Raw genomic sequence first — 12,269 nt, 5'->3', positions numbered from 1 at the left:
GTTAACATACCTGGCACCAGCCTACTCTATACCAAATAGGATTCTAGTCATTCTGAAAGCCCAAACTGCTCCCACACATTTCTGACACCCACTGAAGAGGCAGTACTCTCCAGTTGAGAGCAACTAATCCCTGCCAGCCTCCCTAAGGTGCTAATGGGGAGCCTCAGACCTAAAGAGAGAGATAGGAACTTGTTCAACGTAGGTCAACTCATTTGTTATCTCTTCAACATCACACCCTATTATCAGCCCCTTTTTTTCCTTTCCTTTCCTCTTTGTACAGATCACATGTTGTGAGGATAATGAGCTTGAATGTTAGCTGTGTGACCTTGGGCAAATTACTGAACATCTATGTGCCTCAAATTTTATCTGGAGAATGCTGAGGGTATTATAATAGCACTTTCCTACATGTCATTTATTGAACACCTGCTATGTGTCAGGCACTGTGCTCAGTGTTTTCCAATCTTTATTTTTCCTCTTATTTTCTCTCTTGCACTCCCACCAACCCTGCTCTCCTCCTGAATTTCATTTCTGCCTCATTTTTCTACCCTCCATTCTCCTCTCTCTCTTTCCTTCCTTTAACTCTCTCCCTAGTCTTTTTTCTCTTTTTCCCTTTTTTTGTTCCCTTTCCCTACAAATTTCTTCCCTTTCCTTTTCCGTTCTCTTTTCTCCATTCCCTACCTTTTCTGCTGCTGAGTCCCGCAGCAATGTTGTAGGAATCCTCAATTCAGGATTGTGATTTCAATGGTAAAAAAAAAAGATTGCAGTATTGTCATCAACAGAGGTGGGAAAGTATATTGGAGACTGGAACAGGGCCAGACCTCAGGGTCAGCCAATCTTACTAAAAAATTCTCTACAGTGAAAGAGCTTGGAGCAACACTGTTCTACTCGATTGATTTGTGATACCATCTAAACACTTCCTCTTTCCAGTTTGGCTTCAGCTTGAGTTGAATAATTCTACACCATCTGCCCCCTTCCCTCTTTCTCCAGGACATCCAAGATCCCTGAGATAGGATGCTGAGCTTCCACCCAGACAATACCAGGCCTGCTCATCCTGTGGAGTAGGCTAGTGGCTTGGAAACCAAAATGTCAAACCACAGCCTTTAGGCTCCATCTGGGAGGTCTTCGTCTTCACCACTTAAGTGTGTGTCAAATTTCCTTACCTTTCTGCACATGCTACACAATTTCTGTCTTAAACACACAATCAATTTCTGTCTTAAACACACACAATTTCTGTCTTAAACATACACACACATACACACACACCAACACACACACACACACAGAGGATTTTTGAAGTGCTGAAAACCGGAAGACCTACTAGCATGAAGATGCTGTGTCTTCTCTTAGAGGTATGCCATGGCCAGCCATGGAACCGAGAGGTTGCTCTTCCTTGAAAAGCTGGCCAAGCCTTGGCCACTTCCCCATGTAATTTATAGGTGGTAATGTGGTGATCTGTTCACAAGTGACTATAATAAATGCAGCTCACATATGTCTAAAGTTCCTAAACTGTGGAAAGGAACAGTCAGCATATGAGGGAATGGGCTCTTCTTCAGCAGGGGACATTTAGATTAGACGTTCAAAAACACTCCCTGGCAGATTTAACATTGGAACTCATTTTGAAAGAACAATGTGGAATCTCCTTCACTGGGAGTTTTGAAGAAAGATTAAATTTCTAGTATTCCAGGCCAGAGGCAAAGGGGTCAACAGGACGACCAAAATATTTGCGAATCCTGGTGTCCTGAAGTTAAGAGCTGACTATTGGGGCCTCTGCTAAAAATCCTTACTGTTGAGCTGCCTGGGAGGCAGGTTCTGGTTCTGGCTGTAGCGGGGATATTAGAACTGTAGTCAGGGAGACCATGTGCCTACCCCATTGTGTTTATTTGGTTAGGCTTTCCTGTCCCCAACTCAGAAAACAGAAAGGGCACAGAGACCTGGAAATTCCATGCGCTAATCCATATCCTGGCCAGGGAAGATGAATAGTTATCAGGATGTCAGGAGTTTGGAAAAGAAAGAGAAAAAAACCTTTTCCTAGTCCCTGAAGCACCAGCAGGAGAAACAGCAAGCTCTTCTTGGAGAACCTGGGGAGGGAGGACAACCAGAGACATTCCCTCTGAGCTTATTGCAAGCCTCTCCTCATTCCTCTTCTTCCTCTGTGTCTCTTTCCCAGGTACCGCATGCACAAGTCCCGGATGTACAGCCAATGTGTCCGAATGAGGCACCTCTCTCAAGAGTTTGGATGGCTCCAAATCACTCCCCAGGAATTCCTGTGCATGAAAGCACTGCTACTCTTCAGCATTAGTAAGTGCCTAGATGTGCAAGGAGTGCCCCTGAGGACAGAGAGACTCAGAGGGGACTACTATTGCCATTAAAAGGTTATCAGAGAGAAGCCAGCTCCTGGACATTTCCCTTCTTCATTCCCCACGCCCCATCCCCACTCTACTCTCCCTCAGCATCATTTTCCTAACAAGAAACAATTTCATGACTAGAAGCCAATTTATTGGCGAGAATTCAACCTCCATCAGATTCCCCATCTATCCCCAGTCTCTCTTTGGGACAAGGACTTTTTGACTGGTTACAGCAGGTCTCTGAGTTTTTCCACAGCTTCTGGTTTAGAAACAGACATGGACCACCTTGTATTCCTTGCAGGACAGAGGAGCAGGAGGCATTTCCTCCTAGAAAGATTTCCTCTTTTGCCAACAGGAGGAGGTCTATGTAAGCAACTCAGATAGGGTTTGTTTGGCAGCCAAGGAACTTTCTTTAATGTCTTTTCTAAGAAGAGCCCTTTCTTAGCTCCTATTGAGGGAGAAAGGCAAAATTTGATATTCAAAGCTATGTGCTTTAGTTGTCTAAATCAGAATTGAACTGTGAATGCCATAAAAGCTTAGTTCCTAAAAAATGAGTATATGAGAAGAGTAGAAAAGGAAAGGTTCAGGAAACTGGATTTATTTGACTCCCTTCAGATCGGACCCAGCTATCCTTTCCCCTGAGATCTCCCTGACAGACTGAAGGCCCCAGGCACACAGAATTCAACTAACAGGAAGCCAAGCAGATGGTTCCCCGTGGGGGTGGGGGTCAAGTTTGTGGTCAGAAAAGTTGGTGCTTTGTCTAATGCTCCTTCATGGGCATGCTTCCCCTCCCCATTCTGTCTTCATCCCACATCAGTTCCAGTGGATGGGCTGAAAAATCAAAAATTCTTTGATGAACTTCGAATGAACTACATCAAGGAACTCGATCGTATCATTGCATGCAAAAGAAAAAATCCCACATCCTGCTCAAGGCGCTTCTACCAGCTCACCAAGCTCCTGGACTCTGTGCAGCCTGTAAGCAAATGATGGAGGGTGCTTTATCAGGGAGAACAGCCTGATAGAGCCAAATGATAATATGCTTCTCTAGGATCTGGCACCACCTGTTGGGAGGTGCTTCCATTCCCCTCTGGCTTTGAGTGTGGTCCAGGAAGAAAATGTGGTGAAGAAAGAAACACGGGTCACAGTGTCCCAGCTGGATATTGTGAAAGGGGTGGAGGAGTTGAGAACAGAGCAGTGGTACTCAGGGAAGGGACTTAGAGCAGATGAATTCTCTAGGCAGACAAAATAGACCTGGATGTTTTTCTTCCTCTACTTTGAGTCATGTTCATTTGAGTTTGTCTGTGTGTTTGTGTGTGTGTGTGTGTGTGTGTGTGTGTGTGAGAGAGAGAGAGAGAGAGAGAGAGAGGGCAGAGGCCGGGGTACTGGAGAAGTCCTGAGTCAGAGAACTTGCAATGGTATAAGACATCTCTTGTGAGCCCTCAGAGACTCCATGGAGATCATTTCTCTCTCTCTCTCTTACTCTCGCTCTCTTTCTCTCTCACTCTCGCTCTCTTTCTCTCTCTCTCTCTCTTTCTCTCTCTCTTTCTTTCTCTCTCCCTCTCTCCCTTTCTCTTTCTCTCTCTCCCTCTCTCCCTTTCTCTTTCTCTCTCTCCCTCTCTCCCTTTCTCTTTCTCTCTCTCCCTCTCTCCCTTTCTCTTTCTCTCTCTCCCTCTCTCCCTTTCTCTTTCTCTCTCTCCCTCTCTGTCACACACACACACACACACACACACACACACACACACACACACACACACACAAACCTCAGGGGAGGACCAAGAAAGAAAGGGGGAGGAAACAAAAGGCTGAAAGATTAAAACTCAGAGGTTGGGGAAGCATCTAGCAGAGGCCACTTCCTTGTCAACCCTGTTTTTTTCTCTCTCTTATTATTCCCTGCAGATTGCGAGAGAGCTGCATCAGTTCACTTTTGACCTGCTAATCAAGTCACACATGGTGAGCGTGGACTTTCCAGAAATGATGGCAGAGATCATCTCTGTGCAAGTGCCCAAGATCCTTTCTGGGAAAGTCAAGCCCATCTATTTCCACACCCAGTGAAGCATTGGAAGCCCCCATTTCCCCATCCCACTCCATATCCCTTTCAGATGTCTTCTGCCTGTTGTAACTCTGCACTACTCCTTTGCAGTGCCTTGGGGAATTTCCTCTATTGATGTACAGTGTCATGGACATGTTTCCGAGTTCTATTTGCTGGGCTTTTATTTTCTTTCAGTTCTTTCTTTTTCTTCTTCCTTCCCTATCTGACCCTCCCATGGCACCTTCAGATTTTGCTCCCCATTGTGGCTCCTATCTGTGTTTTCAATGGTGTTGTATGCCTTTAAATCTGTGATGATCCTCATGTGGCCCAGTGTCAAGTTGTGCTTGTTTACAGCACTACTCTGTGTGCCAGCCACACAAACGTTTACTTATCTTATGCCACAGGAAGTTTAAAGAGCTCAATTTATCTGGGGAAAACAAAAACAAGCAAACAAAAAAAGGTAAAAACAAAACAAAAAATAAGCCAAATAACCTTGCTAGTGTTTCTTCTTCTTCAAAAATAAATAAATAAATAAAAATAAACATATAGAAATCCCCAAAGAGGCCAACAGTGACTAGAAGGTGAAAATTGCAGGCCCATGGGGAGTTACTGATTTTTTCATCTCCTCCCTCCATGGGAGACTTTATTTTCTGCCAATGGCTATTGCCATTAGAGGGCAAGGTGACCCCAGAGCTGATTTGGGCAGGGGGGTGGACAGAGAGAGGAGAGAACAAGGAGGGCAGATAGATCTCAATACCTGCCCACAGCCTTGGCCCCTGGGGGCTAGACTGCTCAACCGTAGAGCAATTCATTATACTGAAAATGTGCTTGTTCTTGAAAATTTGTCTGCATGTTAACGTCTCACCCCCAAACCGTTTTCTCTCTCACTCTTCTGCCTCCACCCTCAAATTGACTTTCAACAGTTTTTCTAAGACCTTTGAACTGAATGTTCTCTTTCGCCAAAACTTGGCGACTTTCACCGAAGAGTCAGTCCACTGAGAAGAAGGAGAGCAGAAATTTAACCCTTTGTAGGGCCCCAATTGGATCCAGGTTTGCTTTCTCATGTGTCAGTCAGGAAGAAGCTGAAGTCAGAGGAGAAGAAAATTATACTTTGGCTGTTCTCCTGCTTAGGACACTGACTGAATAGTTGAACTCTCACTGCCACTACCTTTTCCCCACCTTTAAAAGACCTGAATGAAGTTTTCTGCCAAACTCCATGAAGCCACAAGCACCTTCCATCCTCCCTTCAGTGTTTCGTGGGCCTGAACTTCATCACACTGCATTTCAGCCATGGTGGTGAAGCCTGTTCACTTCTTTTGGGCACGTTCACAGATTGTCTATTAAGAGCCCCCACCACCCAGAAGGTGAGCAGGCCAACAGCTCTGACATCTATCTGCAGATGCCAGTAGTCGCGAAGATTTCTTACCAACTGTCAGATCGCTGGAGCCCTTAGACAAACTGGAAAGAAGGCATCAAAGGGATCAGACAAGCTGGGCATCTTGCCCTTGTCCCCCAGAGATGATACCCTCCCAGCAAGTGAAGAAGTGTTCACTTCCTTCTTTAGAGCAGCTAAAGGGGCTGCTCAGATCAGGGTTGAAGAGAAAACTCCATTACCAGGGTGAGAAGACTGAAGACACTAGAAGCAGAAACTACAAATGCTCTTCTTGCCACCCAGCATATACACCTGCAGAAGTCATGAGAATAGAGAAGGAACAAAGAGGAGACTCTGACTACTAAATTAAAAGCTTCAGCAGCAAAGCCTAAAGCCAGATGGACACCATCTGGTGAGTTTACGCATCATCCTCCTCTGCTGCTGATTCTGGGCTCTGGCATTGCCCATACTCACTCAGATTCCCTACCTTTGTTGCTGCCTCTTAGTCAGAGGGAGTCTGAACCATTGAGACTTTCTACAGTACAATGACTTATTTTGGAAAGGTCTGGTTGGTGCAGCTTCAATACATTGCCACCCATGAAAACTCAGGGTATGCCCCTGGGACAGTGATTTTATATTATCTTTTGGCACGCCTGTGTTCTTGTTGACTTCACTCTCCAACCCCAAGTGCAAGAGAAAATGTCCACCTACTTTCTCATCTTGGCCACTGCCTTCTTACTTAGCTCTTAATCTCATCTGTTGAACTCAAAAAATCAAGGGTCAGTCACCAAGCTGCCCATTTTAATTGGTTCACTCTGTTGAGAGAACAGTTTCTGAGTGACATGATATGATCCACAAGGGTTTCCTTCACTGATTTCTTCATTGATATTAATAGCCAAATGAACTTGCAAAACAGCTTCTTTAAATAACAAGGCAGAGGGGAACCAAAGATGAGTAATATGCCAATCCAAGACTGCTGGAGAAAACTAAAGCTGACAGGTTCCCTTTCTGGGGTGGGATAGACACATTCTGGTTTTCTTTATTACTACACCATCTGGCTCATGTACAGAATCACTTTTAGCTGTTTCAAACAGAAAAAAATCCACCACTTTTTTCAGTTACACTAGGTTACATTTTAATAGGTCCTTTACATCTGTTTTGGAATGATTTTCATCTTTTGTGGCACATGGCTTGAATTATATCATTCTCATATCTCTCCTTGTAAATACTAGAAGCTCTCCTTTCCATTTCTCTATCAAATTTTTCATCTTTATGGATTACCCAATTATGAATCTTGTCTTTATGAATATGTATTTTTCGTTTGCAAAAGCTAAAAATCAGTGAAACAGCAGTGTAATTAAAAGCAACAACTGGATTACTCCAAATTTCCAAATGATAAGACTAGGGAAAAAGAGCCTACATAGGACTTTAGGCCTACTCTTTCTGTGCTTGGATTTGAGTGAACATAGGAAATTTTAGCTTGGCTGTGTTCTCCCATGGATGAAAGGGAGGATTTTTTGTTTTCTTATGGCCATTGATGTTCCAGCCAATGTAATTGACAGAAGTCTCATTTTGCATGCACTCTGCTCTACAAACAGAGTTGGTATGGTTGGTAAACTGTACTCACCTGTGAAGGACTGGCCACTCAGACCCACTTACCTGGTGAGCTAGAAGATGTGGATCACTCACCGGACAAGTCACAGGGACCATCTCCAAACAAGCTGGCAGTGCTTGATGTGGACACAGAGTGAGGAAGAGAAAAAGAAGGAGCACCATGGAGAAGGCCCTGTCTATGCTGAGCAGCAGACAGCTGCCAGGGCCACGAACTATGTAGTCAAAGAAAAGAGTCATGTGGCAGTTTCAGCTCTCATTCATTGGGCAGCTCGCCTGGGCCTGGCTTCTGAGCTGACATGGGAGTTGTTGGATTCTTTGTTTCATAGCTTTTTCTATGTCATAGGCAATATTGTTGTTCTTGGAAAGTTTATTATTTTTTTAAATTCCCTTACTATGAGAAAGGGATATTTTGAAGGACTGTCATATATCTTTGAAAAAAGAAAATCTGTAATACATATATTTTTATGTATGTTCACTGGCACTAAAAAAAAAAGTAGAGAGAGCTTCATTCTGTCCTTTGGGTAGTTGTTGAGGTAATTGTCCAGGTTGAGAAATAATGTGCTGATGCTAGAGTCCCTCTCTGTCCATGCTCTACTTCTAAATACATACAGGCATACACAATAAGTTATATTTGACTTGTACTTTAGAAAAAATATGTCCACCATCCACATGATACTGACACAAATGAGCTAACATTGAGCTTCAAGTAGCTTCTAAGTGTTTTGTTTCATTAGGCACAGCACAGATGTGGCCTTTCCCCCTTCTCTCCCTTGATATCTGGCAGGGCATAAAGGCCCAAGCCCCTTCCTCTGCCCCTTCCCAGCCCTGCACCAAAGCTGCATTTCAGGAGACTCTCCAGACAGCCCAGTAACTACCCGAGCATGGCCCCTGTATAGCCCTGGAAAAGTAAGAGGCTGGCTGTCTATGAATTATCTTGTGCCAGTTGCCCAGGTGAGAGGGCACTGGTCCAAGGGAGTGGTTTTCATGTTTGACCCACTACAAGAGGTTATGGAAATCAGGAATGCCAAAGCACCAGATCAAATCCAAAACTTAAAGTCAAAATAAGCCATTCAGCACGTTCAATTTCTTGGAAAGGGAAGTTTCTACCCCTGTTGCCTTTGTAGGCAAATCTGTTCTCACCATTAATCTTTTTGAAAATCTTGTAAAGCGGTTTTTAAAAAGAGAGACGAAAGTATCACATTATGTAACCAAAGATTACATTGTATCTGCTAAGATACCAAAATTTATAAGGACAGGGAGGGAGCAAGCATTAGTGCCTCTTTAATAAGCTATCCAAAGACAGGCTAAAGGACTTTGCTGGTGACTGACTTATAAGAGCTTTGTGAGATTTTTTTCCCTAGTAATATACATGTTTAGAAGAATTGAAAATAATTTGGGGAAAATGGGATTATGGGTCCTTCAATAAGTGATTTTATAAGCAGAACTGGCTTTCGTTTTCTCTAATAGTTGCTGAGCAAATTCTTGAAGCTCCATCGTTGCATGGTTGGAGATGGAGCTGTTCTTAGCCACTGTGTTTCCTAGTGCTCTTGTTAGCTTATCTGAAGATGTGAAATCCTTGTTAATAAGGTGAGCATTTAAAGAACTAGATTTTGCACTAGAGGGACAGCAGGCAGAAATCCTTATTTCTGCCCACTTTGGATGGCGCAAAAAGTTTTCTGCAGTTGAAGGCAGAAGGTTGAAATATAATGTAAATGAATATTTGTATTCATGTTCCAAAATTGAAATATATATATGTATATATGTATATGTATACACATAAACATATATACACATATATATATGTATATATATATAGTGTGTGTGTGTGTGTGTGTGTGTGTGTTCTGATAGCTTTATTTCTCTCTGCATCTTTATATTTGGTTCCAGATTACACCTGATGCCATGTACTTGTGAAAGAAGATGCAGTTATGTTTTGGAAACTCTCTCAGAACAGACAAGACACCTAGATTGATCAGATAACTAAAAGTTTTCTCCCCTATTGGGTCTGACCTACAGGCCTCGTGAAAGGGCAGAGGGAGAAAAAGAGTAGACAACATGATGCACTGTACTTTACTAGTTCAAGACAGATGAATGTGGAAAGGGTGGCAAAAACCCATTCGAACTAGCTAGGATTTACCACAGGGAAGGCCCAGACTTGGGGCCAAAAGCCTACCCAAGTGATTGGCCAGTGGCCCCCTAATGGGACCTGACATGTTGGGAGAAGAGAACTGTTCCTTGCTCTTCACCATCCTTGTGAGAAAAAGGCAGTTTCTTGCATTGGAACCTGGATCAAGCGCTCCATGTTTCACACAAATTTCGTCACCTGCAATTGAGGTGCTCTTGTTACTGGGTGTCTGTGTGCTGTAATTCTGGTTTTGGATATGTTCTATGAAGATTTTGACAAATGAAACTGTGTTTTTCTCTGTTAAAACTTGTCAGTGTACTAGAAGTTGTATCTCTGTAGGTGCAGGTCCATCTCTGCCCACAGATAGGGTGTTTTTCTTTGACAAAGACTGACGCTGAGACCTGTTGCCCAGGGCCTCCCAACTCAACCATTTCTAGGTGAAAGCAGAAAAATCCATATTAGTCAATCCTCTTCAGACATTTCAGATGAGATAACAAATCATTTGGAATTTTTTTTACCCCTAGAAAGAGTGGTAGATGTTTGAATTCAGCAGATGGAATTTTATAGTAAAACACAGCTTTTGACTCAGCTTTGATTTACCCCCATTTGATTTGGCCAGAAAGTAGGTAATATGCATCTATTGGCTTCTGATTCCAATTCACTATAGCAGGGTACTGGGTTTTTTCTTTTCCCCACCCATCTCTGAGCCTATGGAATTAAATGAGAAGCTTTAGAACAGGTGGTCCTTGTGACCTGAAGCACTTCCCACATAAGCTACTTAATAAGATTGTCATGTAGCTGCAGATTCCATTGCCCACCAACGACTATACCGCACACATATCCATACACCAAAGGAAAGACAGTTCTGAAATACTGTTTCTCTGGTGGTTCCCTCTTTGGCTGCTACCTCACAGTGTGGGAACCTGTACTCTGCAGAGGAGTCAAGTCAGGTTTGCATTTTCTCACAACCTTACCCCCGGTGCTAACTGTCCTACAGTGAAGTGCCTGTGGGGTTGTCCTAGCCCGTAAGCCACTTTTGGATGGTGAGAGCAGCCACCGTCAGAATGACCCATGAAAAAAAAAAAGAAGTCCCCTCACAACCCAGTGATACCTTTCTGCTTTCCTCTAGACTAGAACACTGATTAGGGAGTGCCTCAGACATGACACTCTTGAGCTGTCCTTGGAATTAATCTGGCAACAGGAGGGAGCAGACTATGTAAACAGAGATAAGAATTAATTTTCAATGTTGAAGGAAAAAAAACAAAGAAAGAGAGAGGGAAATAAAGAAAGCATCATACAAAGATTTTCTTAAAAGAAACAATTTGGCTTGAAACTTTAGATGGGGCTCAATTCTCACAGTGGCACCTGGCCTCCACTGGGCAGCAGGACCAGCGCCAAGTGCTAGTGCTCTGTTCTCTTTTTGTAATCTTGGAATCTTTTGTTGCTCTAAATACAATTAAAAATGGCAGAAATTTGTTTGTTGGACTACATGTGTGACTTTGGGTCTGTCTCTGCCTCTGCTTTCAGAAATGTCATCTATTGTGTAAAATATTGGCTTGCTGGTCTGCCAGCTAAAACTTGGCTGCATCTCCTGTTGTGGCTGCAGGATTGAGTTTCTGTTAGCAAAGAGAACCAAGAAAAGCTGCTAATGTCCTCTTATCATTGTTGTTAATTTGTTAAAACATAAAGAAATCTAAAACTTCAGATGAATGTCATCGGAATTCTTTTAATTAGCTCTTTTTATTGGTTGTTTTTATTGCAGTCAAGAGTTGGTATCATGCCTGGTGGTGTTATGCTATTTTGATTTTCATATATTTTTTAAAGTCTTTGCACAAGGCTTACAAATTTGCCCTGTGGTGACCTTAGCATAAGCTGACCTGGGACCATCAAAATAACAAGGAATTTGGGCTAGAAAGCACAGATGGACACTGGCAGCCCATCCCAACTTCTCTTGAAAAACCCCAAACTTGTCAGCTAGGGAAAAGCCACACAAATCCCAGCTCCCCACCTTCACATCCTTATCCTTGTGGGAGCATAAAATGGTGACATCACTGCCCAGTTCTAACCAAGTTTCAGATAAAGAATGGGCTCCTTTACATCCTCACTATTTTCAGGGGCCTTACCATCCTCAACCACCCAAGTAAAATCTAAGTCAGTATTCTTTTGGGTTCTTCAGTTCAAGTGAGACCTCTTCTTATGACCTCTCAGTGTGAATACTTACGAGGTTCCAGATTGAATTTTTGGGCCTCAGATATAAGCCATCAATGAGGTGTGACAAAACATGTCAACGAATAATAAGAAAATTCTCTATTCTTCCATATCCTCCCCTGCAATAAGGGTTGTCACAATACGTTCTTTCTGGGCTGGGTTGAGGATTCAGTGAGAACATAATGTGACACAGCTGGTGGGCTCTTAAGCTCTGGCTTTGCTTCCTGTTAAAGTGTCAGAACCCTTGAGAGGGATCCCACATTGAGCCATGTTTATCATTGACCACCTCAGAATGGATGGATTTCTCAAATTTTTCCTGAGATCAGTGCTTGATGGAGAGGAGAGGAGAACAATAGATTCTTGGGATGTGTGCTTTGTGTGTGTCTAAGAGACAGAGAGTATGTTTATTTGTGGGTTTTGTGTTTAAATCAGAGCCTGCCTCAAGAATATCTTCTCTGACCACCTTTGCTTAGGTCCTCTTCATTTGCATCTTCAGAGAATGACCTAACAGCCGTCCTACTTGGCTTCACTCACCACTCAGCTCCTGCCTAAGGAGGCAAAATGGTTAGCATCCAC

General features: G+C 43.1%; 1 protein-coding gene across 1 annotated transcript in view; it reads left to right on the top strand.

Annotated features, from left to right (window-relative positions):
- The window catches only part of AR (androgen receptor), a 77,968-nt gene extending 66,779 nt beyond the window's left edge, over positions 1-11,189 (top strand). Inside the window, exons 6-8 of the mRNA XM_064368986.1 lie at positions 2,168-2,298; positions 3,163-3,320; positions 4,242-11,189. Of these exons, the coding sequence (XP_064225056.1) occupies positions 2,168-2,298; positions 3,163-3,320; positions 4,242-4,397 (445 nt within the window). The 3' untranslated portion in view covers positions 4,398-11,189. The remainder of the gene's footprint in view (positions 1-2,167; positions 2,299-3,162; positions 3,321-4,241) is intronic.
- Positions 11,190-12,269: the final 1,080 nt, after the last annotated feature.

Source organism: Aotus nancymaae, unplaced genomic scaffold, assembly GCF_030222135.1.
Source record: "Aotus nancymaae isolate 86718 unplaced genomic scaffold, 86718_ANA_hifiasm-v0.15.2.pri h1tg000081l, whole genome shotgun sequence".
NCBI lineage: Eukaryota > Metazoa > Chordata > Mammalia > Primates > Aotidae > Aotus > Aotus nancymaae.
The sequence above is the reverse complement of the archived record's forward strand: the minus strand, read 5'-3'. Positions and strand labels throughout refer to the sequence as shown.